The 27,786-nt window shown below is 39.9% G+C and overlaps 1 protein-coding gene across 1 annotated transcript in view; it reads left to right on the top strand.

Annotated features, from left to right (window-relative positions):
* Positions 1–27,786, top strand: part of ADGRV1 (adhesion G protein-coupled receptor V1) — a 535,827-nt gene that overhangs the window by 451,846 nt on the left and 56,195 nt on the right. The window contains exon 87 of the mRNA XM_052643554.1: positions 13,781–13,902. Coding sequence (XP_052499514.1) covers positions 13,781–13,902 — 122 coding nt within the window. The remainder of the gene's footprint in view (positions 1–13,780; positions 13,903–27,786) is intronic.

A 27,786-nucleotide genomic window follows, 5' to 3' on the forward strand; every position in this document is an offset into this window, starting at 1 on the left:
GTTGTATCATAAATTTCTTTAGAAGTGTATGGCTGGTATAATATCTATGATCACAGCACTATATTTAATAGTTCATGCATTATAAAACTCAAAACGTTGAATGGAGGAAAAGGACATTTTTATAAAAGTTGTTTTCTTCACCATATCAAAGGTGAAGATTGAATTTCATTGGGCCGACAGGCAATAACAAACTTGATCTGAACCTTTTATAAAATTACTCTTTGACTTGTCTTATCATAACCAAGATGGCACTCTCATAAACAAATTACTTTCCTACAACCAGTTGCAAGAGGCTACTCCTTCCAACTAGTAGGATATCAAAAGTATTTGTGGTCCATCTTGAACTTCAAAGTCATTATGTCCCTGCTTAATGATTTTTCCTATTTTTAATTTTGTGTTCTTTTGCTTGCATCGTCCTTGTCCTATTCATATTACTGTGCTTACCATTTCTCACGCTGGCCTCCCTTCCTGGGTCCCCCTCTCCCTCTTCACACCTCCCTCGGCCCACCTCTCCCAGTTTCTCACTCCTACTGGTCTTTATCTTCACTGTGACCTCCCTTTAGGATATTTTCAGCAGCTCCCTTGATTTCCTCACCAACATGACTCTCTCCTTAAGCAATTTCAACGTTCACCATTCTAGTTTATGTCACATACTTCTCTTTTTGCCAGCCAATTAGTGCTACTCTGCAATAGATACTGATTTATTCTGAGTAACCTTAACGGAGCCATCTCTGCTTCTCAGTGAGCCTTTGGATTATCTTTACTTGATTCTTAGGTAATCTTTAGGAAACAGATTGCCCATAAGTCTTGCACTTAACACCTTCTATTCTCACTCTCTATAAAGACAGGAAAACAACCTGATGTTCTTTTACTTACTTTATCTGAACACTGCTTTTTGTTTTCTCCCTTCTTTGCCACTTTTCCTCCCACTTAGGTAAGGACGTAAATAATTCATTCTTACCAGAGAATGAATTATTGCCATGTAAAACAATTGCCGTGCAGTTTTCTTCTTTTGGAACTTGTTTTCATTAAATTTTCCACAGTTGCCTTGCATCTTAAATATCTCCCTATTCTAGGTCTTTCCTCTCCGTCTAAAAACCTGCATCACTTTTCATGCTTAAAAGAACATGCTCATTATCCTGCTGCTTCATCAAGTTACCTCCCTGCCTCTCTTGTTCACCAGCAGACTTCTTGAAGAGGAGTCCATGCAAGCTGTCTGTAGTCATCACCTTCTGTTCTCTGCCAAGCCTTGCTGCTCTCTTCGAGTCATCACCCATAACCTTGAACACCAAATCTGCTGACCTCTCATGTCCTTGTCCTTAAAAACTCTTCTGCATAAGCTGTACTGGTAACTTCCCTTCCTTGAATAGTCTGCCTCCCCTGGTTTTCATAATACTCTCTTCTTTTTTATTTTCCTGTAAATCCCAGGCCATGACTCATTCTTTGTGTGACTCATAACTCTGGAAGAGATGTGTTTTTCAGGGATTGCCTTTGCCTTTTTCACATCACAGTGGTAATTTTCAAATCTATCCACTTGAGCTCAACTTGTTTTCTCACCTTCTTTTCTGTCCTCTTCCCGGGAATAAGAGATTGTTCTCAGAAGAACAAAACTTGTCCACGACTTGCCTGCCCCAGTTTCTCTGATCTCTGTTATTGTTTCTCCCTGTTCCTTCTATTCTTCCTCTTAATCCTTTTCTCATTTTCCTAATTTTGAAGCCAGTGTAATTTTTTTTTTTTTTTACTTGATAGCCGTAGACTTTCAGGTCAGAAGTTGTCAAAACTGATCATCAAAATCGCTCTTTCACTAATCATGGTTTGATGAGTCTCTTTACCGCCTCAATGTGTTGGAGTCTCCAGGGATGAAGTCCCAATATCTGTATGATTTTTAAAGTTCCTCCTTGTTTTCTGATTCGGGGGTACTTCACCTTTAGATTCTTTACCATATCTTTGTGTCCATCCCCTTGTTTCTATTGTGGGAGTCAGTCCTTCACCATGTTCTTGCCCCAGGTCTTCATCATGTCTCACTTGGACCACTGCCGTGATTTCCTGGCTGGTATCCCTGCCTCCAGCTTTCTGTCCACCAATCTGTTTACTTTCCCGTGAGATTAAGGAGATTTCTCTTCTGATTGGACACTCATCTTCTCAGAAATTTTAAATGCCTCTCCATTTCCTGTAAAATCATTCTGTGTTGCTTAACCTGGTCTGCACAATCCCTTCATGACCTCATTCTTCTCACTATTACCCTTCCTGGACTTATCATGCAAGTCAGAAGGGATATTTTACACTAATTTATGCCCTTGCGTTTTTGCCTTTCTTTCCTACCTTAAGCTCAAAATCCACATGTTCAGACATAGCTCATCTTTAAATTCCAGTTGAAATTCCTTCTTCCTCACAAAAGCCCTGCTGATACCATCTATGGGAAGTAACTGCTGCTTTCCCTGAATTTTTATGTAACCTGATCCCTCTCTTCTAATATGTATCTTCTACCTTTTATTATAGTGTGTGTGTGTGTGTGTGTGTGTGTGTGTGTGTGTGTATGTATGTGTATCCACCCCCCCCATGGAATTCTCCAGACAAGAATACTGGAGTGGGTAGCTATTTGCTTCTCCAGTATATCTTCCCAACCCAGGGATCAAACCCGGGTCTCCTGCAATTGCAGGTGGATTCCTTACCATCTGTTATATATATATATATATATATATATATATATATATATATATGTATATGTATATATATGTATATGTATATGTGTATGTATGTATATGTGTGTATACATGTATATATGTATGTGTGTATATATATGTATATATATATTTGAAAGAAGATCCATATGTAATTCATCCTTTTACCTGTCACATTTTATCTAATACACTTTTGAATCTTAAAAATATATATGTATATTTATATCTATATTTTTTTAATAAGCAATCGCCAAAGTTTATGTAAAGTATTTTGCATTTCAGTCATTAAATCCTCACTGACTTCAATAAAGCATATTTAGGAGGTACTAATGTTATCTTTATTGTACAGATGAGGAAATTGTGCATCAGAGCAGTCAAGTAACTCACCAAGGTCACACAGCTAGTAAATGGACCTCAAGTAATCTGGCCCCAGAGACCGTGCTCATAACCTCTCTACTATTCTGCCTCTTTTAGAATAAATCACATTCAGTCAACTTCAGTGCATGCTTTTAAAAAAAATGTATTTGGCTCAGGGCCCTTGTTCAAAACATATCTTTTCTTTTAATGGAATTTGACAGAGGAAATTATAAAATTTAGTGTAAATTACCTTCAGGAAAGCAAAATGATATGATTTATAATTAGGATGCATCAGCTTCAAGAAAGAAGTAGAAATTGGGTCATGGGAAACACTAAAAATGTTGAAGAGCAATTTAAAGCTCTATGGTACAGTTTCATAAGACATTGTAAATCGATGTGGTTGTAAATCAACAAGTAATTGAAATGAGCAATTGTTGATACTTACACATTTAATTAGATGATTTCGAAGAAGTAAGGTGATTTTCCTCTCTCCAGCATTCTCCCCACTAATGCCAGAGTCTTTGCAAGTAAACACAATCTATGGTTATATGCCACCATGAAAAAAATTTTTATTTTTCAAATGTGACTCACAAACTTTGTAACAGAATAAACTTCACTTGATTTTTTTTTTAAAAAAGTAACAAATGAAAAATGTAGAAGGATCTGTCTAACCTATTAAAGATGAAATTGAATAGTAACAGTAATACTACTACTAATAATAATAATGAGTGAGTAGCTCCATGTCAGAGGCTTGGAAAGGAAGGAAGGAAGGAGAGAGGGAGGAAAGAAGGAAAGAAAAAGGGAAGAAAAAAGTGGAAACATAGTTTTGAGCCTGAGGTGAAAATAAGCTCTAATATCTACCCTGTATTTACTACTAATAGCTGACACCTGAAATACTAATAGCTGAAACCATCTAACCATTAACAATGTTAATTTCCACATGAAAGAGGAGAAAGAGTTAGATTTAAAATCTTACACATTTTCAGATCTACATATGACATTGACAAGCAAATACAGAAAGAAAATTTTAAAGCTTGTCATTAGATCCAAGTCACATTGGTAAGATTACTTTGGCCACCAACATATAAATGTTGTCAATGTAGATGGCTTTTTTGGGACAGCCTCCTTCTCCCTAGATCACGCACATGGCCATTCACCCAGCAGATTGCCTTTCTTTCTTAGCACAATGGTTTCTCTTTCCCTGTAAGGGCTTGATCCAAGGTTGTTAGTAAGAATGAGCAATAAAATATTAGATCATTTTCATCAGCATAGACATTCCTGGCACACCTCTGGGTACTGTGCCATTATTTAAATAGACAATGATAAGCCTTTATATAACACAGGTATTACACCACTTTATGGGCTGTTATTATATATTCTTGAAAACAGCTCTCTCTGTGGGTTTCGTATTAGTTTTCTATATTTACAGGTATAGTTATTTAACAATAGACAGTAAATAATATCCCCAAAGCTTTTGAGAAATACCTAGCTATGTTTTTAAGATCAGACTATGCCCTGATAATCTGATACCAGAATATCTGCTGGAAGAAGAGATGCAGTGAATCATGTTGACAGGAACCAAAAGATTTCATTCAAGTGGACTTTTTAGAATAGTGACGTGGCAAAGGAAATAAAATGAACATTTTACTCAGTGTTACAGTTTTGTAGTGTGAGGGCTAGAGACCCAAATTAAAGAAAGGAAATATTGAGGTCAGCTGGCATTTAATCAGATCAGGGGTCTCTACTAGGAAACAGTTCTGGGAACTGACATATTTAACACACTGTAAAAATATTTTCTTGAGCACATAGAGTTATTTTTAGTGTTAATTTTTCTGAGACATTGTGTCAGAATTGACTCAAGATTTCAGTGTTGAATTAGAGCCTATTAAATTGTAATGACAGCCCTGTGATGTACTATGAAATTATCTTTAAACATAACTGGCTCAGCTCAGTTCAGTCTCTCAGGTGTGTCCGACTCTTTGCAACCCCATAAATCGCAGCACGCCAGGCCTCCCTGTCCATCACCAACTCCCGGAATTCACTCAAACTCATGTCCATCGAATCAGTGATGCCATCCAGCCTTCTCGTCCTCTGTCATCCCCTTCTCCTCCTGCCCCCAATCCCTCCCAGCATCAGAGTCTTTTCCAATGAGTCAACTCTTTGCATGAGGTGGCCAAAGTATTGGAGTTTCAGCTTTAGCATCAGTCCTTCCAGTGAACACCCAGGACTGATTTCCTTTAGAATGGACTGGTTGGATCTCCTTGCAGTCCAAGGGACTCTCAAGAGTCTTCTCCAACCCCACAGTTGAAAAGCATCGATTCTTCAGTGCTCAGCTTTCTTCACAGTCCAACTCTCACATCCATATATGACCACTGGAAAAACCATAGCTTTGACTAGACAGACCTTTGTTGACAAAGTAATGTCTCTACTTTTGAATATGCTATCTAGGTTGGTCATAACTTTCCTTCCAAGGAGTAGTTCAGTTCAGTTCAGTCACTCAGTCATGTCCGACTCTTCGCGAATTGCAGCACGCCAGGCCTCCCTGTCCATCACCAACTCCCGGAGTTCACTCAAACTCAAATCCATTGAGTCGGTGATGCCATCCAGGCACCTCATCCTCTGTTGTCCCCTTCTCCTCCTGCCCTCAATCCCTCCCAACATCAGAGTCTTTTCCAATGAGTCAATTCTTCGCATGAGGTGGCCAAAGTATTGGCGTTTCAGCTTTAGCATCAGTCCTTCCAAAGAACACCCAGGACTGATCTCCTTTAGGATGGACTGGTTGCCAAGGGACTCTCAGGAGTCTTCTCCAACCCCACAGTTGAAAAGCATCAATTCTTCAGCGCTCAGCTTTCTTCACAGTCCAACTCTCACCTCCAAAGAGTAAGTGTCTTTTAATTTCATGGCTGCAGTCACCATCTGCAGTGATTTTGGAGCCCCCCAAAATAAAATTTGACACTGTTCCCACTGTTTCCCCATCTATTTCCCATGAAGTGATGGGACCAGATGCCATGATCTTAGTTTTCTGAATGTTGAGCTTTAAGCCAACTTTTTCACTGCTACTGCTGCTAGGTCGCTTCAGTCGTGCCCAACTCTGTGTGACCCCATAGATGGCAGCCCACCAGGCTCCCCCATCCCTGGGATTCTCCAGGCAAGAACACTGGAGTGGGTTGCCATTTCCTTCTCCAAGGCATGAAAGTGAAAAGTGAAAGTGAAGTCACTCAGTCGTGTCCCACTCTTAGTGACCCCATGGACTGCAGCCCACCAGGCTCCTCCATCCATGGGATTTTCCAGGCAAAAGTACTGGAGTGGGGTGCCATTGCCTTCTCACTAGTCATGGCCAAATACACAGTAACCTAATTCCTCAAATTATGAGACCATCTAATAAGATTTAAAATATAGATGTAGCAGGTTGAAAGATACATTGTACATTTTCATTGTATTATGAAAGCCAAGTGTGTTGGGAATTGCTCTTAGGTGCCTGAGCATGCCTGGAGATGACTGTTTTGAACTCCTTCATGGCTAAGTAACTGGTAATGTAGTTAGAAAACTAGGTTAAGCCAGTCTTCGATTGTTGATTGGCTGACTTCATGTTTGTTTTAGAACTCTGATCTTCTAAAAACATTGGTCATAATGTCATTTTATGAAACATTTATGAAGTGTGTAGAAAGTTGCTATGTTGGCTGTGAAACCAAATGATATTTCTCTTTCCCATAGTTGTAAGACATTTTTCTCACAAGGGAAAAAAAAAAACAGGTCGCTTCACCTTTTCCTTAAGAATCACAGACCTATTTGACCACCCCCCCCCCCAACCCAGTAGAATATTATCTGGCAACTTTGAAGTACATGGTTCCAATGGAATTACTCTAATAACAGTGCTTGCAAGGTCCATGTGGGTATGTCTCATCTAACTTGATTATTCTCCTTAGATTCAAAATTATAGCCTGCAAATTGAAAATTATATATAGCTTTTGCAAGGCGAGACCATAATTCTAGGTTTGTACCATTTTTATTCAATCCCAATAAATCACCTTCAAAGTAGGCCTGACACTCAACTGTCTTCTAACATCCAGGAGAGCCCAAAATCACCCACTGACAAAGTACTGCTGTTTAGGTTCCCAGCAGACTTGAGACTCCTTTGAGAATTTTTTAACATTTCTCTTATACCTGGAAAATATGCCAGTATTGACTTTCTGCCTGCAGAGTCAATATATTACCTGTGCAGGGCCCTCCAAATTAGTCTTGCCTCCTTCACATCCCAGGAAAGATCAGGGTAAATCCATATCAGAACATGATAGCAGTCGGTGTCCCATGATAGTTATGTTTACTGTGCCTACTTTATGTCTAAGATAGCCTACTAGCTTCTTGAACTATCTTTTAGAGCAAAGATTTACACGTTGTGGGTCACGATACACTGGTGAGTCTCCTTGCAGCATTTTGGAGTGAAGTGGGATGAGATGGGATGGGATGGGATGCGATGGGATGGGATGGGATGGGATGGATTGGAATGGAGTAGAATAAGGTAGGAGAGAATAGGAAATATCAAAGGTGACAGGGGAATAGCAGACATGGAGAGGTTCATTTTCAATAAAGGTTCATCAGGAACTTTTGAATGACAGTTTAAATGTGAGTGTGCACATTAAAAGCAACCCTCCAATCTGTGTGATCTTCATATTTCACTGGAGATGATGAATTTGGTCAGGATGGCTAAAGTGAAGAACCTGGCATGTCATTGAGTTGACATGCACAGGGTCTAGCCTGCTGCAACAAACATGTGCCGCTGTGTCTGGAGACTATGGCCAGGAGGCTTAGAGTGGATTCCCTGTTGTCCAGGTGGGTTCTCAAGAGCTCTTCTGGGAATGTGTTGAAGTACGAAGGAAATTCTAAAACAGAACCGAGTATAGGACTAGTGACCGAAGATGAGGAATACAAACTACCCAAATGAAGTAGGGAGCATTTCTTTGGACAGTTTACAAATCCGATCTGCAAGTCTGTTGTCTGTTCCAGCCACAGTATCCTAATGCTGACTTGGCAGCTTTGTGAAGAATGTGCCCTGTTACCTTCTATGACGTGAGGTTGATTTGCTAAAAACACTGGTGGGTGACTGTACATTGTGTCTTTACCCTTGTTAAGAAAGCTCAAGAGCGCACTTTAATATTTTGTCACCAGGGAGTGGATCAGATCGATGAAATTTCTTGGCCTTCAAGTATCTGTTCATTTCAGAATAAAGGCCCATATTTTAGAAATAAGACCTTTTGATGCCTTCTTTTCGATTACCTCTTTTTCTAATTTAAAAATGATGCGTGCTTATTGTTGGAAATAGACTCATAAATATCTTAAGCCTACATTATTTCACAGTTGTCTTCCTTGTTTTACATTGATGAGTTTGTTTTAGTAGCACATCCAAATTGTTAGAATCAGAAGGTCAGTGAGGTAAAATTAAAGCAAGTACTTTAGAAGATTGTAAACACAGAATAAATTTCAGCTTCATGTAAATGAGGTGTGATTTCCATAATAAAGCCATAATTGTCACTGGTGCATAGCAATAAAGCCAAGGCTGCAATTACAAAGAAAAGAGATAATTCAGCACCATACTTTCTTTAAAAATGGCAATGAAATTCATTGGAATCATATTTTACACTAAAAAATAAAGAGATTTTGTGTATTCTCAGTGGAAGCTACTAACTCCCATAAGCAGACTTTTCTAATGATAGTAGTACTAAATGGCAAATGCACGGGCTGAATATTTTTGTTTGTTTTTTTACTTTCCACCAGTAACTTCTTTGACTAAAATCTTTTCAGATGGCTTTGTTTTTCACATTAGTGATTCTTGCTAATGTAAGGATTTCAAGGATTTATTTTTTTTTCTCTCCCTCATTGTGGAACTTTATCTTGACACAAGCTTGTCTTGTTTTTATTAATAGTATAGCTTTCAAAAAATAATAGTAAAATATGCATGGCTTAAAAGTTACCATTCTGTTTCTACGTGTACAGTTCAGTAGCGATGAGTGCATTCGCAGCGCTGTGCAGCCATCACCACTGTCTATTTCAGAACTTTTCATCATCCCAAACATAAACTCTGTACCCATTAAGCAATAACGCCCTCATCCCCCCACCCCCACCCCGCCCCAGCTCCGGGTAACCTCTGTTCTTTGCTTTGTTTCTGAATTTGTCTATTCTAGGCACTTTGTGTAAGTGGAATCTTACAGTATTTGTACTTTTGTGTCTGACTCATTTTACTTAACATGTTTTCATGGTTCATTCACGTTGTAGCATACGTCAGAATTTCACCCCTTTTTAAGGCTGAGCAATATTTCACTGCTTGTACATATCACGTTTTGTTTATCTGTTCATCTGTTGAGGGACTTTTGGGTGGTCTCCACCTTTAGGATAGTATGAATGGTGATGCCAGGAATACTAGTGTAAATCTCTGAGTCCTTGTTTTCAGTTATTTTGAGCATGTACCTAGGAGTGAAATTTCTAGACTGTATAGTAATTGTATTTTTAACGTTTTGAAGTACCACCAGACCATTTTCCACAGCAGCTGCACCATATTTCATTCTTACCACTGAGGCACCAAGGTTCCAATTTCCCCACATCTTTGCCAATGCTTGTAGTAGTCTAGTTATCGACAAAAGCCATCTTAGTGGGTATACATAGTATCTTATTGTGGGTTTAATTTGCTTTTCCTTAGTGACTAGTGATGTTGGTCGTCTTTGCCTGTGCTCAGTGGCCATTTGCTTATCTTTCAGGGAGAAATATCTCTTTAAGTCCGTTGCCCATTTTTGAATTGGGTTCTTTGGGTTCTGTTGAGTTGCAGGGGTGTTTATATATTCTGGGTAGCACAGTCTTTTTACAGAAAAATGTTTGTTTCTTTGTTTATTATTGGCTGTGCCAGGTCTTGGTTGTGCCATGGGGGATCTTCTGTCTTCGCTGCAGCTTGTAGGATCTTTAGTTGCAGCACGCAGGATCTTCAGGTGTGACCTGCATGCTCTTAGTTGCAGCGTGTGGGAGCTAGATCCCTGACCGGGGATTGAACCTCGCCCCCTGCATTGGAAGCATGGAGTCTTAGCCTCTGGACCACCAGGGAAGTCTCAACAGTCTTAATCCAGATACCATTATTCCATGGGCCCCGTACTGTGTTTTAAGTGTTTCCTTTCATTGAGAACATTGGAATGATTCTGTTTTCTGTTAAGGAATTCACTCCTAAAGGTAACTTGTTAACATTGCCTCTTATAAATGGCTACATCAGTAAGCAGGGCTTAAACAGCCAACAGAAAAGTTACTAGCCTTTCACCAAATGTGAAGTATCAGCTTAGGATATATGTAACTAAATGCTGTTCATTAAAAGAGCATTCATTTTGAGTTTGCCAAGTGGATTTCATAGGAGCTTTTAAACAGAAGAAGCGTGCCTCTTCCACTTTCATTACCATCTCCCACTCTTACACCCCTTCTTTTGATCACTGTTACTCTTGACCCCATGGACTTCCCAGGTGGTGCGTGTGGCAAAGAACCGTCCTACTAATGCAGGAGACACAGGTTCGATTCCTGGGTCGGGAAGATCCCCTGGAGAAGGAAATGGCAATCCACTCCAGTATTCTCGCGTGGAGAATCCCATGGACAGAGGAGCCTGGTAGGCTATAGTCCCTGGGATCGCAAAGAGTCAGACACAGCTGAGTGACTAACACAACACACTTCTCTTGACCCCAGAAAGGTGAAAGGTACCTCCTTTAGGTTAACCATAAAGCTGATGAAGCATACATTTTAGGGGCTCTTCCAAGATCTTCTATCTAACTATGCTTTGGAAATTTTTGTTTCTGAAAGAAACTTTTCAGAGTTTTATAAACTTCAGGCCCACAGAATCCAGATTTCCCTCTGGATATGTTTCTTCCAGCTGAAATCAGGTCTGAATCATTGTTACACTGCCGGAAAAGCAGGCAAGGGTCTTCTGTTCGGTATGCTGAGTTATTTACGACTGGCTTTCTTTCCGTGCAGTTTCTGATCTGGGGTGCCAAGCTACCACACTTTTCTGCAGAGTTCCAGAAAAACATGAGCTCTGGTTGTTTCTCGCCAGCCCCGGTATGCTTTTGGCTTGTGCACTGAGCTTTATCAGCACTCAGCGCTCGTCTGGCTCTCGGCGCTCACACGAACATGCAGGCCAGATTTTGAAAATTTGGTTTGTTGCTGTTCATGCAAAATATGCATGTCCTCTTGTACTGTGCACAGAGCCATAAATAGAATCTTGTAGCTGCACAGTGAGAGCAAAGAAGGCAATTGCCAGACTAATACCTAACCTTTGAAAACTTTTATAAGCACAGCTTAGGCAGTTTCCTAAATATTAGGGTATCTTGTAAGAAGCACAAATGGCCTTTACCAAATTGTATGACTTCATTAAGCAAAAATAAATTTTAAAAAAAAAGGCTAAATAAACCTTAATATATTCACTCCTGTCCTATGGTAAGGTATTAATGACAAAAGGACTATTCATCTGCAAATTATGTTGTGTTATATTATTCTTATTTGTTCTGTGTAGTGGTAATAACTCAGACAATTGACATTTTTTCTGTGAAAAGAATATCTCACAAGATGTCATCATGGTCTCCTTCTCAAAAAAAAAAAAAAAATGCTCATGTTCGTTCTTCCCTGCTTTTTCTTCTCGCTTCCAGAACTATTCTAATGCCATTAGTCTGTATAGAGCAAGGTATGCATCCACTGGAAGGTGTCCAGGATGGAGTGTCCCAGCCCCATCATTGTGAGGGGGCATCCGTGTGAAGGGTGGGGTGTACTCACAAGGCTCATGAGAACTTGAGTGGCTTTGGGGGGCCATCTGTGCCAGGGACAGACGATAGCAGTGGGAGATTGGTTGCAATCAACTCGAGCTGATCAAATAGGCAAATATTTTAGGAATAATGAGAAATACCAACAGAGAAGGAAATTAAAATACAGAGAAAGAGAAAATTACAATTAACATTGTGGCATTGGATTGGAATTGGAAGTATTGGTATAAAAGGATGTTTTTCATTATACAGAGATAGATATAGATATAGGGATGTGTGTGTGTGTACACACGTGCGTGCATGCATACGCACAGACATGTATGCTCTAGCTCTGAGAGGCCTTAGGAACAGCAGTAATCCAATGCCACAGACCGTATGCCGCCCTGGACCTTGGTTTCTAAACACCCTTCTACCCCAAAAGAAACCAGGACTGTGGCAGGGGAAGTATGACATGAACTTGAAATGTCTTGTTGGGTCAGAAGCAAGGAAATGCTCCCAGAACGATGACCTAACAGAAGTCACAGAAACCATCTTGAAGGGGCTCCCATTAATCAGACTTAGGACAATTTGAACATCAAAATAAACAGGTAGCAGTATAAGGGCTACAATCCAAGGAGTCTCGAGTCAGACACGACTTAGCAACTAAACAACAAAGTATACCATAACCCATTACATTGAGAATCTATATGACAAAAATAAATGAATGAATAAATCAAATATTCGATTAGTGAAAGAATATTTACCTAGTTCCTAAGTAATGCCATACAAGATACATACTAATTACGAAGGAAAAAGGACTAACTCTGTCGTGGAGGACTCATGCAGCCACTACCTTAATCAAGTGGCCAAAACAAACAGCCTAAATAATAGGACAAATTGAATTCTTGTGGAAACCAATAGAATGCTGTAAAAAGAACCCAGCATCACTTCTGTGATTTCTGGCTAAGTTTATAATCTAAATCATGAGAAAACATCAAACTCAAATTTAAGGATGCTCTACAAGACAGACTTCCCAGGTAAGGTCAGTGGTAAAGAATCTGCCTGCCAAGCAGGAGATGTAGTTTCGATTCCTGGGTCGGGAAGATCCCCTGGAGAAGGAAGTAGCAACACATTCCAGCGTTCTTGCCTGGAAAATCCCATGGACAGAGGAGCCTGGTGGGCTGTAGTCCATAGGGTTGCAGAGCAGTTAGACATGACTTAGACTAAAACAACAAGATCTGATTCACTTTCCAAATCTTATATGGCTTGCCATTTACATATTACTATCTCTTCTTTTAAGATTATTATTCTAAATCCAAAATATCAGAGATAAAGTAGAAAGGGTAATGAAGTCCTTTGGCCCGCAAGAAATCTGTTCTGGGAACTGTCAAAACAAATTTCATGATAAAATAATGGTAGAATAAACTTACTCTTGACAGTAGTGAATCAGTCTCTTCATCTTTGCTCTTAACCACAGCTGTAGAGCTTGGTGTCCACTCAGTCAGAAAAAAAGGTATGAATACATATGTTTCCATTACATACAAACAAGTTCATTAATGTTTCAAAATGTTAGACTAGGCTGCTGTAATTTTGGAAGCACATTGCTGCCTGCCATTTTCTGATAGAGAACGCTTGTAAATTTTCCAAAGTAAAAAGCAGGTTTATATACCGGGCCTTTCCTGGGATCGAAATGTGAGTGCATCTCCAGCGCTTCCTGAACAGGCCAGCAGGTGGTAGTCTAGGAGAGGAACAGGTCTCATCCTTCTCCAGCCTTGGAGGGCAGAGAGAGAACAGAAGGAATGTAGACTCAGCAATGTTCCCTCCTCTTCTCTGGAATCCCTAAGAATGAGATTTCCAAGGTTGTTCTGGCAAAACAAGTACTTGGGCACAGAGGGTATCTCCAGAAAGGAGCTAAAAATAATTTTGTATACATGTATGATTATGACGTATTCTCAAGTTCAAAAATTCTTTTTCTTTTATGGTGTCTAGAAATTCCACTGGTTTTGTATCTCTTTGCCCTGATTTCAATGACATGGCTTTGGGGAGGCCTGCACATGGCTTACAGACACTTCTGGATGTTGGTTCTGTTCATCATTTTCAACAGCTTGCAGGTAAGCCTCACGGTTGGGTTACAGCACGCATGTGTCGTAGTGAACACAAGGCGTGGGGTCTCAACATAAAGGAGTCAAGCATCCACAGAGGTGAATTCATATGCACAAAACATCACGCAGAGTGTTAGATCAAAGTAGTAAAGATTGTGTTAAATTTTTTTAACACCTTAAATATTGCTGCTGCTGCTGCTAAGTCACTTCAGTCGTGTCCGACTCTGTGTGACCCCATAGACGGCAGCCCACCAGGCTCCCCCATCCCTGGGATTCTCCAGGCAAGAACACTGGAGTGGGTTGCCATTTCCTTCTCCAAGGCATGAAAGTGAAAAGTGAAAGTAAAGTCGCTCAGTCGTGTCCAACTCTTAGCGACCCCATGAACTGCAGCCCACCAGGCTCCTCCATCCATGGGATTTTCCAGGCAAGAGTACTGGAGTGGGTTGCCATTGCCTTCTCCATCTAACTTGCTGGTTATACAAATAGAAAGATATAAAATCTTTACCCTCCTTCATTTTGACAACACCTAAGTAACTACAAAAACATGTTTCTTTTTCAGCAGTATTGATGTTTATAAACTTTACAGATGGCAGCTATTTAGGGCACATGCATATATTTGGACTGGGTTTGTGTATAAAAATTAGATCAGCTGAGAGTGAAATAACAATGATGGTCAAGCAGTTCCCTATTAAGTCTGGTACTTGGTGTTTTGGTTCACTGAAAATGATTGACATCCTCCAAGTCTGGCAATGCCTAGCTTAAGTTAGCTTTGTGAGCATGTTTGGATAGCATAACTAGGAATTATATAACTAACAAAAATTAAAACTGACTTTTTTGTGCTTTTGTTAAATGGAAAAAAAGTTGCAACCTGAAATTAGCAAATGGAACAAATGAACTCATTTTTTTCTTATTTTCCAAAGTAAAAAGATCTGTCTGTAGACTAAAACAGTCTCTTGAATTTATCAAGGATTTCTCTAAACAGCCCTTGTTTGGATCACCATCTTATAAAATAACCTCTGTAGAGAAAGTATTAGGATTATAGCACACAACTGAAATATGACTCAAACCATGTTTAGGTTTGCTTTTTCTGAGACAGGTTCATTAGTGAGATCACATTTAACAAGGTAGTGCCTACTCAGATCAGAATATCAATTTAGGGAGGGGAAAGATACAAAGTAGCTTCAACATTTGGAATCAGGTTGATACAAGTTGACATATAGACATCTCGCAATAGAGTTATAATTGAATACCCAGTACTTGCACAGTGGTACCAGTGCTGCCATTACGAGGACGAAGATGACAGCCCTGCTCCTCTAGGATCTGATGATTCAGGGAGTAAGCAAACAATTAGCTGTAAGGGTATACTGTGGCAGGTGCCATGTAAACACGGGGTTACGAGCGCAGAGTGGAGGACTTGTTCACTCCTGCGTGGGCTAGTGTTTGAGCTGAGCCCCAGAGGTTAGCCACTCAGGTCAGAGGCCCTGTCTTGGTCACCTTTGAATCCCTCGGCCTAGCAGAACTAATACCAAAGTCTACACTGACAGCCTACTGATGTATTTTGTTTGGTGAACACACAATGGTACACAGAAGACGGTTTTAATATTTGCTCAATTTTAAAATTTCACATCAAAACCTGAATGTCTGGCTTTTCTTTGATGGATTATTTGCATGGCAGCAGTTTTCAAGTCCTGAGTAGACGTTGCCCTCTTTAGATGAGGCCTATGACTTAATGTGACCTAATTATACTCGATATATCTCATTCATTTTACCTGCTCCTAGCTTGTGTCACCTTTGTGTGTCAGTTGCTTAGTCGTGTCTGACTCTTTGCAACTCCTTGGGCTGTAGCCCATGAGGCCCCTCTGTCCATGGGATTCTCCAGGCCAGAATACTGGAGTGGGTTGCCATTTCCTTCTCCAGGGGATCTCCCCAACCCAGGGATCGAACCTGGGTCTCCTGCATTGCAGGCAGATTCTTTACCATCTGAGCTATAGGGAAGTCCCAAAAGTGACAAGTAGCCAGAGTTGGGTATTTCAGGCAGAGAATACAGTGTTAGACTAGGCTGCAGAATGGAAACGTGGTTAGTCTTGCCTACATGTGGGGAAGGAAGAAAGTTTATGCAGCTAGAAAAGTTGTGGTGGGAGAGGAGAGAGAAGGCTGGGTTGTCTTAATTGCCGTGTTTCCATGCTCAGAATGGGATGATAAACTTCAGCCTTTAGGTAAAGGGAAACCGTCAGAGTTTTTTGGTTTTTAAATTTTGGGCATTTTTAAAAATTTGGGGTAGGAATGACATGCTCATACCTCCTCTTTAGAAGGATAGCTGGAAATGTTTCGGAGAATGCTGGGGGGAAAGAAGAGCGCCCCAGGCAGGAAGGCTGTTGTCATATTCCAGCCTATTCTGCTCGGGAGTGCACCTGAGAATAGAGAGAGGCGCCAGCTTTGAGAATATTACAGAGATAAACATTGATGCAGTTTGGTTTCGCCACTTCAATGCAGGAGTTGGGGGCTCCCCAGGTGGCGCCAATGATAAAGAACCCACCTGCCAACGCAGGGGACATAAGAGACCCAAGTTCGAGCCTTGGATTGGGGAGATCCCCTGGAGGAGGGCATGGCAACCCACTCCAGTCTTCTTGCCTGGAGAACCCCATGGACAGAGGAGCCTGGCGGGCTACAGTCCATAGTGTCACAAAGAGTCAGACACGACTGAAGTGACTTAGCCTGCACCGGGTGTTAGAGAGCCACGTCTCCTGGAGATCCTCACCCGGGTGCATGGCTGGGCACTGACTCCTTTGGTCAACGTGGAAATTACAGCAGGAGAAAGTCCTGGGGAATATTCATTGGAGTTGGTGAGATTTGGGAGACTTTGGTAAAACTAACCAATGTTTTAGTAAGCAGGCTAATGAAAGAGAATCAAGATACAGTGGTTTGGAACTTTTGGAAGAAAAGAAGGCTTCAAAAGAAGACCCCTAACTCTGTCCAGTTAGCAGAGAAGTTAATTAGGGTAAGAAGAGGGCAGTGTGGTCTAGTGCCCTGGTCCCCGAATTGGAGTGTCAGCAGAGGCACATGAAGGACTTGTTAAAACACAGGTGGTAGGCCCCACACCCAGTGTTTCTGATACAGTAGATCAGGGTGGGGCCTGGGAATCTGCATTTCTGACAGTTCTGGGTGATGCTGACGCAGCTGCTCTGGAAATCAGTTTGAGAACCACTGGTTAAAGCAAGTGTGACTGCAACTCCACAGCCTGCCATCTGGTTGACTTCAGCTGAGTCACAGGTATTTACTCAGTTCTGCTCTCTTCATCTATGAAAAGAGAATAAAGACCATTCAAGATCACAGTGTGATTTAATTAAATAGCATAATGTGTGTAAAGCACACAGTACCTCATACATAAAGAACAGGGTGTTTTTGTTTGTTTGTTTGTGATATTCAAGATGTTTAATGGAGAAAGCAATAGCTTAGGAAGGAAGGTTGGCTGGTGCAAAGGACATTTGGGGGTTTGGTTTTCTTGTGAAAAGAACTAACGTAGAAGAAGGTACTGAAAACCAGAGGAATGACTCATTGCCTTGGCAAGATCACGGACAGGGCAGGGAGAACAGAAGAGATACAAGGTCTGTCTGAGGGAGGCACAGACGGGTTTCTTTCTCCGAGGCTCAGGAAAGAAAGAAGGACAGGAATACCCGAGAAACTATTTTGGAGCTGCAATTGTGGAAAGCCGGAGTTTGTATCCAGTCTTTCTCTTATCTCTGAAAGGCAAAAAGCAAGGATGTTTGTTGAGAGGAGTGGGTTAAAAGCTTGAAGTAAAAATAGTAAAAGGTAAGGAGCAGGTTCTAGGCAGGATGTAAATAGCAAACTATGGTGAGTTGGAAGATGGTAAAGGCATGACTGTCTAGAAGTTGGTGGGATTCAGGTTGGACACCTGATTGTAATTCAGCAGTTAATTACATAAATTAAGCCCTGAGATGAAAATGATAGCCATTGTAACCTCTCCAACCACACATACAAGGAAAAGGTTTATTAAGCTGTTACGGAGGGTGGAGGTTTGGTAGTAAAGGAGGATGGCTGAGCATTGAACTGCATTTCATGAGAAAATATAAAAGGAATTTTTATGATTTCTTTCTTTGAGGAACTGAAAACAAGCTAAGTATAAGCAATAACTGAAAATATTCCAAATGCCTATTTAATGAGCTTCCTTCCATCTCTGTGGCACCACTGAAGCCTTGCCTGTCTCTATCACTGATGCCAGGTATCTGGAGCTTTGGCACGTTCCTAGTACCAGTGTTGAGTCAGAGCTAAAACGAGCACCTGTGAAGAAACACTTGGAAAATACGGTTTCTCTAGGGTTTATTAAGCTTCATGTAATGTATTAACCATCTCATGTCTTCATCTTGGGCATTTCCATGGTATATGGCTATATAGTAGTAAATACATTCCATGAAAACTTAACAGTTGTTTTGTTTTGTTTTGTTTTGTTTTTACTGAACTTCGTATTTTCTTATTGGCTTTTGTCAACACCTGTGACCGCAGAAGGATATTATGTATCATACACTTGGCTTTTATATTTTGCTCAGAGGTTATTACTGCCTCACTTTTTAATCCAGTTTATTATGTCAGTTTAATCCAGTTTTTATGTCAGTTTATCCAGTTTATTATATTCAGGTGCTCTGAAACTGACAGATGGAGGTATATTTCTATACTATTTGGATTTTTAATATATATTATTGGATACAATTTTAAAAAGAAAACCTGATTACTTGAAATATTATCAGAAATTTCTCAAGATTTGGGGTTGAGCTTCCAAACTTCTGTTTGAGCATTTTAAGAAAATGTATATGAAATACTTTCTAAAGAGTGATGGATGCCAATGCAAAAGTGATATTTAAAAAGTTATTCTAAATATGTCAACTGTTATATTTATTGTTTTTCCGTGAACTCTAAGACATTTTTCCCCCAAGAGCTTAACTTTAATTCATTTTTAAATTTTATATGTGTGTGTTATTTACATCTTCTTGATAAAAAAAAAATTAAACTGTTGAGTATCAAGAATGAGCAGAACATAGAGAATGAAGGGGGAAATGTCGTCTAAGTTTATTCCCTAGGATTTTTTTTTCTGATTCTAGGAGTTGCTTGCTAGCATGTCAGAATGTTTATGGTATCTGTTTTTTTTCCACTTCCCTATTGTGCTTGATGTGTGAATGTGAGGTGAACACATCCTGATTTTCAGGGAATAAAGCAGGGAATACACTACGAAAGACTTAAATTACCCTCACCCTAGGTCACTGATTATCCAAAAACCAATCATAGGGTGGCAGGTCCTCTGGCCATGCCTGGGTCATGAGCAGATGCTAACGGTGGAAAGATGTATTGCTCACGAAAGCCATGTGAAATGGAATTCCCACCAGAAGAAAAGAGTCTCTTACCAATAGAATGGTAACAGGGCTAGGCAGACCAAAATAATACATGTCCGCTAAGCATATTTCTATATTTTCTTGTTCATTGATGTAAGTTCGGACAAGGCCAAGTACAACTGCTGTCAGACTATTAGAAAACTTAATCAGCGTGACACTGGTATATTACGAATATCCTTAGGATCCATTGTAAACCAAATGTGTCTACATTGTCCACAGAAAGTCATAAAGGACTGTGTTTAATATTTTTCTTAATTCTCTTATCCATAAATTTGATTTCTATTTTTAAAAGCTAAAAGTTGAGCTTATGATTTCTTTTTATATAATGACATTTATTTTTAGTTGATTGACGATTGCTTTACAATGTTGGTACGCTTTCTGTCATACGTCAACTTGAATTAGCCATAGGTAGACATATGTCCCCACCCTCTTGAACCTCCCTGCCATCCCCCACCCTTTCCCACACCTCTAGGTTGTTCCAGAAGCCCAGTTTGAGTTCCCTGAGTCGTCCAGCAAATTCCCATTGGCTGTTTTACATATGTTAGTGTATATGCTTCTGTGCTGCTCTCTCCAGATAGCCCACCCTCTCCTTCCTCTCCCCACCTTTTGTCCATCAGTCTGTTCTCTATGTCTGTGTCTCCAGTGCTGCCCTGAAAATAGCTTCATCAGTACCATCTTTCTAGATTCCATATATATGCGTTACTATATGATATTTCTCTTTCTCTTTCTGACTTACTTCACTCTGTATAATATGCTCTAGGTTCATCCACCTCATTAGAGCCAACTCAGATGTGTTCCTTTTTATGGATGGGTAGTATTTCATTGTATATATGTACCATAGCTTCTTTATACATCCATCTGTCAATGGACATCTAGGTTGCTTCCATGTCCTAGCTATTGTAAATACTAATGCAGTGAACATTGGAGTACATATATCTTTTTCCGTTTTGGTTTCCTCAGGGTATATGCCTCGAAGTGGTATTGCTGGGTCGTATGGGAAATAGATGGGGAAACAGTGGAAACAGTGTCAGAGTTTATTTTGGGGGGCTCCAAAATCACTGCAGATGGTGATTGCAGCCATGAAATTAAAAGAAGCTTACTCCGTGGAAGGAAAGTTATGACCAACCTAGATAGCATATTCAAAAGCGGAGACATTACTTTGTCAACAAAGGTCCATCTAGTCAAGGCTATGGTTTTTCCAGTGGTCATGTAGGGATGTGAGAGTTGGACTGTGAAGAAAGCTGAGCCCTGAAGAATTGATGCTTTTCAACTGTGGTGTTGGAGAAGACTCTTGAGAGAGTCCCTTGGACTGCAAGGAGATCCAACCAGTCCATTCTGAAGGAGATCAGTCCTGGGTGTTCATTGGAAGGACTGATGCTAAAGCTGAAACTCCAATACCTTGGCCACCTCATGCGAAGAGTTGACTCATTGGAAAAGACTCTGATGCTAGGAGGGGTTGGGGGCAGGAGGAGAAGGGGACGACAGAGGATGAGATGGTTGGATGGCATCACCAACTCGATGGACATGAGTTTGGGTGAACTCTGGGAGTTGGTGATGGACAGGGAGGCCTGGCGTGCTGCGATCCATGGGGTCACGACTGAGCAACTGAATTGAACTGAACTGATGGTAGTTTTATTCCTAGTTTTTTTTAAGGAATCTTCATACCATCTTCCATATTGTCTGTATCAATTTATGTTCCCACTAGCAGTACAAGAGGGTTCCCTTTCTCCAAACCTTTTCCAGCACTTGTTGTTTGTGGATTGCTTGATGATGGCCATTCAAACCAGTGTGAGGTGATACTTCATTGTAGTTTTGATTTGCATTCAGTTGCTCAGTCATGTCCAACTCTTTGCAACCCCTGGACTATACAGCCCATGGAATTCTCAAGACCAGAATACTGGAGTGGGTAGCTTTTCCCTTCTCTAAGAGATCTTCCCAACCCAGGGATCGAACCCAGGTCTCCCGCATTGCAAGGGGACTCTTTACCAGCTGAGCCACAAGGGAAGCCCAAGAATACTAGAGTGGGTAGCTTATCCCTTCTCCAGCAGATCTTCCTAACCCAGGAATTGAACCAGGATCTCCTGCACTGTAGGCAGATTCTTAACCAGCTGAGCTATCAGGGAAGCTTTTCTGGTAGAGCTTATCATTTCTAAGAATTGTGCTGAAAGTTATAGGTGACAACTTTCTTAAAATGTTTAGTCCAAGGTATATCCACATTTGTGTAAACCATTAAAGGAAGTAATTACTAAGTTTGATACTCTGCTGTATCACTAGTAGAACCCTATCAATCATTATACTGTTGAAACAGCTACTGTCTAAACTCCCTGCAAGTATTCCAAGGGACCTGCCAGCTGAAAGGCTAATGCTTGGCTAGACAGAGAGTCTCCAGCAACTGCTCCAGGGCTAGTCCTACAATCTGAGGGGTTGGTACCTATGCCACACTCAAAACATTGAGTGCATCGCACCCAGACTAACTGTGTTCTAAATGCATTTCTATTTTTAACCTGAACCACTCAGCTTCAGACTTAAACACAGTGTATATTCCAGGCTTCTCTAGGGCTCTCCCATTTGCTCAGTCAAAATTTCACCGGCTTGATAATCTTCCTATCAGGGAATCCTGAGTAAGATAATGAGGGTAGCCAGCAGTAAAGAGGCATGAGCTTCTTGGAGATGCTGAAAAATAAGTTTTGGGAGCCGATTCATATACAGAGAAGAACCTTTCCAAAAGCTGAAATGCATTCTTCTTGGAATGCATAAGTTGGCAAGGGAACAGAACTTTACATAGTATGGGGATATGACACTTCTCAGTATGTGAGTTATGAGACCACATTCTTCAGAGTCTTACTTGACTGTCTCTGTGTAACTGACTTAAACTTGTTCGTTTATGCGAGCATCTGGTCTCGAGATGCTCCCTGGCAGTTTTTGAGTCATTCCCTATTTCAGAGAAGGCAGTTACAACATGGAATTTGTAGCTAAAAATATATAGCCTGTATTCAAATTTAAGGTCAGCTGGTTAAAATCATTTTCATTCCTAGTCCCACATCTTAAACAGCTAAATGGCTAGGGAAATAAGTGCCTAGTTCTCAGAGGTGGGAACCGTTTATCATACATTTTAGAGAAGATAATTGTTCTTTGGTGGCCACTCGAGTGCCTTGAACACATAAAACATTTTCCTTCTACTAAAAAATAGTGTTTATTTTCTTTTTCTCTCTTTTCTTTCCCTCTCTCCTTCATTCCTTCCCTCTCTTTCTGTCGTCTTTCCTCTATTCTTGTGTGTCTGTGTGTTAATTGCTCAGTTGTGTCTGACTCTTTGAAACCCCATGGACTGCAGCATGCCTGGCTCCTCTGTCCATGGGATTCTCTAGGCAAGAATGCTGGAGTGGGTTGCCATTCCCTTCTCCAGGGGATCTTCCCGACCGAGGATTGAACCCAGGTCTCCTGCATTGCAGGCAGATTCTTTACTGTCTGAGCCACCAGGGAAGCCCTTTCCTTCCTTGCTTTCTATCTATCGCTTGTTGTTTTATATTGAAGTTCAGCTTTAAAACTGAAGCCATCTTTCATGAAGAGATTTTCCCAATAAAAGTAGTCCTTGAGGAATCACAAGAAATGGAATATGTTTCCTTTCACACAAAAAGGTACAGAGTTCTTTGCAAATGGAATAGAAAAGAACATTAATAATCCTCTGTTAATTTTCTTCTCACAATTCCCGTTTAGCATCCAGAGAGCTTCAGTGCAGGTGTCTGCTTAGATCCAGTACATATTTAGTCTTGGCTGCTTCCTTTTGCAGATGAACAGCTCTTGGGAAATACACATTGTTAAATAATCAGTTACAGAGGACTAATTGTTTCAAGGCACTCCCTTTGCGATTGCTTTCCAACAGCCAGCAGTAATAAGAAATGTCACTTTGTTTCCATTGGAGACTAGCACATGAACTATTCATGAAGAATGGAAAAGCAGTCCTCCCAGAAAGCCCTGGAATAAACATGTAGAAGCCAGGGGAGGTTGGGACTGTATCACTGATTTGTCCCAGAACCATGTCAAGTTCAGTGGAAAAAAATTAACTACACTTGTTTTGGAGAGTGAAATTCAGAAACTAATGAATGCCTCGTGTGCTCTTCAGAACATCCCAGAACATTTCTATAACTTTACAAATAAATATACAGAACCTAAGACAAGGAGATACATTTAAATTGTCCTGATTGGGTCATGCCACTCTGTTCATTGTTTAGTAGCATCTGGGCTGGCAAAATATTAATATCCTTGGGCTTTCATGCAATAAACTTCTTACTCCATTTGACAGTGAATGACAGCATTACCTTTTCATTAACTTGTTGATTGGCCAAGCAGGGCCCTTCAGACAGACTACAGGATTTTCACTTTTGTTTGTGCTAGGTTCTCCAAATAAAAAGTGTCTGGTTCTGATCTGCTGGTGACTGTCTTCTACAAATACAGGTTTACACATAATGGGCTTGAATAAACTTACCTTTTGATACCTGGTTCCATCCTTGCAAAACATGTACCCCCATTTCTCCTGCCCCAGTCCTATCTGAGTTTTTTACTTGGTGGCTTTTTCATTTCCAAGTTTTTCCTGTGCCCTCTATGACCACATTTTTTGCATTTTTAACTGTGCTTCTTGGGCTTTGTGGGCCTTTACTGTACCTGCAAAAAGACCTAGCATGCTCTGATTCCAAAATATCAAACCAACAAGAATTAAAGTAAGCAAGATACATACCACCCCTTGTTAAAAGAGTTTGGGGAGAACAGAGCAAACAATGAACATTTGGGCCAGTTTTTCTCCAATCATTCAGACTCTTTGCCTTGGTGTTAATTTATCATTTTTCCAGAGTCTAAAACTCTGTTTTTATCTCACATATTACTCAGATATTGGGGCGGGGAGAATATTTTTTTTTTCTAAATATGTGCATATTTTATAACAGTCTTTCATATTAAGCTGTTAGGTGTAGTAGAAAGAGAATACAATTAAGTGCCTGCCAAATGACTTGGCATCTCTGAGCTTTAGTTAGCTAATACTTTCCAAAGGGAGATGCTGATTCTCACCCTCAGTTTTGTCCTAAGTATTATATAAATTTATATATATGTAAAATTTGTAAACTACATGATGTTTTACAAAGTCCTGTAAGTGAATAAATGGACAAAAAGAAATGTTTGTCTCAGAAAGCTGTACGAGATCAATGGGAGGCCAGAGAGGAAGTTTTGTAAGCGCAGTCTTTTTTGTTAATTGAAGCTTAGTTGATTTACAGTGTCATGTTAATTTCTGCTGTACAGCAAAGGAATTCAGTTGTACTCTTTTAAAATCTTCTTTTCCATCGTGGTTTATCCCAGGATGTTGAATGTAGCTCTCTGCGCTAGACTGTTGTTGTTTATCCTTTGTATATACGCTAGTTTGTGTCTGCTAATACCCAACTCCTTCTCGAGTCCTCCCTCGCCTCCCACTCCCCCAAGCCTGTTCTCTGTGTCTGTCACGGCTCAGTCTTTGGATCCCCTCTTCAGCCAGTGGCTCACCCCGCGAAAGGTCTCGTCCCCTCATAGGTATTCCCCTGCTGCGGTCCTTTGTGATTATACTCACAGTGCTTGGCTTACAGCATAGATCTGTTGTCATCACTTGTCTGCTTTTAAATGTGTAGGACATGCCTCAGGTTTCAAGTAAGTAACCTATGTGGGCAGACAGGTTTATTGTGAGACTCCAAGGATTGGTGAGACTGTAGAAGAATCAAACACTACAGCCTCCTCCCCAAAGCATGCAGATGAGAAAAGCAAATATTGCGTGGGCCAAACGAAAGTTTTGGCAGGTAAACTCTCATAGGTGGCAGTCATGTGCAACTCCTGTATACAAAATTCAATTTCCTTCTCTAAAGAGGGTTTAATTTTTCTTTTGGAAGCCAAGAGGAATATAGGCCAATCAGGTCTTTGGTCCAGGCACTGTGGGTTTCAAGCATTGCGATGGTTAATTCACTTATGGTCTTCACCCTCTCTTGGGGCAAGCTCAAAGTTTGTTCAGGGTACCAAAGTGACTCAGCTGAAAGCTGATCATGTTTCCTGGAACTCCTCCTCAGCAGTCTCGGGACACCATTTTTTCATTCCTTGGTACTATGAAACTGCTAGATTCTCTGCTTGGTTTGTGAGCATCTGAGCAGCTGCTTTCTGCTGAGTTTCTTAGCCTTTCAGCCAACATGCAGGCAGCTTCGGCTGTGGCAAATGCCTTTACCATTCCCTTTTTCTCAGGGGTCTTGGCCCCTCAAGTCCTGGGTGCTTCAGTAGGTTTGAACTCTATTTTTTGTCTCGCCAACCTAGTCAGATGGCGGCAAGTCCCAGGCTACAACTTTCTGTTTGGCCTCTGGGCATCTCATTTTGCATTGGAAAATTCCCTGAAGGAAAAAAAATAAACAGCAGTGAATATAGGGCTCCCCCCTCAGTTGGTTGTGCTTTTCTCTAGGATCTTGGTCCCTCGAATCTAGCTGTTTGGATGCCCTCCTCCTGCTGTTTTGATACTGTGTTTGTTGTTGTTTTGTTATTGTGGTTGTGTATCTGAAAGTGCATTCTCCAGCTTGTAGAACTGCGCTCAATGAGAGCTCATCAGATATAAACTCTACTAGAGCCAGGAACATGTCTCAAATTCATCTCACCAAATTTCTAATAAATGTTTAACATAAACAGAATTCACATTAATAAATGAAGATATTTAAAGTCACTGCAGTTCATTGCATATCTAATGGATAGTTCTTAAAACATATGCACTGGGCTGGTGCTCCTGAGAACATCAATGAGGAAGCCTGAATAAGCATTAAGGTCAACTGATGAGGTGCGTTTTATGTCTTGTATATCACCAGTATATGTACACACACACAAACACACATAGGTATAGTATTTTTTTAAAAAATAAAAACTGAGTAAGGTCTTAGAATTTATAATCCATCTGTTGAAAACAGATTCAAAGATGATATTCTGGCTATAGAATCACCTTACACCTATTTCACAAAATTAGACCAATAGGACAAACAGCCAATCAACACAGAAACACTGAGGAGCAACTAAAGGTGCAAGTCCCAAAAGATTACTGCCCTCGGAAACAAGTCTGCCTTCGCAGAATGCGGATTTTAAAAAAATGCCTGCAAAAATCCTCCTGACAAAACGATTTAAAGGCATGAATTCAAATATAAGCTGAAATTTTAAAAAATACTTTAGATGGCTCCAGGAAGTCCTCCTTTCTTCATCCTTCAGAATAGATCAATTCTGTGTTGCTGTTTTCCTCTGCAAATATTTTAAATAACCTTCTCCTTAGCTTGAGAAATAGCATGAAATAGTGAGCTGAAAATATTTTGAAATACAGATACTCTCCTACACATTTGTGGCTTAGACAAGTTATTTAATTTTTCCAAAATGGGAATACTATGATTTACTTTATAAGGCATCTGTGGACATCAACCAAAAACAATGTATTTTACAATTTTTAGTCATTTTTAGTACATAATAGTTGTTTGGTGACATTAACTGCCTTTCTCCTTTCCCTCATATGACACCATGATTGCATATGAATTTAAGATTATTTTCATACAGAGGCAAACCATGAGCTTCAGACCTTCATAGTGTATCACCGAAATCAGTTAGCTGTGTTTCTATCATTGCTGATTATTCAGTCTGTTCAGAACCCTGATGATGTCACAGGCCGCATTCCCTAAGTTATCATCTCAATGATCTTATTGGCTACAAGACCCTAGTGTATTGATACTATATAAGTCTGATATAAACATACAGTCTATTAGTTATAATGTATCCTTTGTTCCATAACTAACATTTTTTTAAAATTTCTAATTGGAGGGTAATTGCTTTACAGTGTTGTGTTGGTTTCTGCTGTACAACAACATGAATCAGCCAAAAGTATACATATATCCCCTCCCTCTTGAACATAACTGACATTTTAGGACAACACTTCAGACTCTGTCAGTCTTGGAAACTCTCATCATAAAGTGGTGATATGGTAGATTACGTGTATTTTACGTTATTGTTTAAGCCAGTATCGTAACACTGAAATTTTTAAATCATCCCTTCAAAAAACAATCTATCTAGAATGTGTTTGTATATGTATGTGTTAGGCCACATGTCTCCATGCCTCTGGGCTCAATATATATTTTATAATGAAAATCACAACAATAGGACTAATATTTATTGTCATTTATTATTTATTAATAAGCTTATATTTATATTTATAATATAAGCTTATATTTATAATATAATATAAGCTTATTATATGGAATTGTATTTATTTCATTTAATATATTTATATATTAAATAGATTTATATTTATATATTTATATTTCATTTAGTATATTTATAATATAATGTATTTATAATATAAGCTTATTATATGGAATTGTATTTATTTATTTATTTATTTGTATAATAATTGTATTTATTTGTATAATAATTGTATTTATTTATTTATTTCATTTAATTCTTACACACCTAGTAGCTT

The sequence above is a fragment of the Budorcas taxicolor genome, chromosome 7 (assembly GCF_023091745.1).
Source record: "Budorcas taxicolor isolate Tak-1 chromosome 7, Takin1.1, whole genome shotgun sequence".
Taxonomy (NCBI): Eukaryota; Metazoa; Chordata; class Mammalia; order Artiodactyla; family Bovidae; genus Budorcas; species Budorcas taxicolor.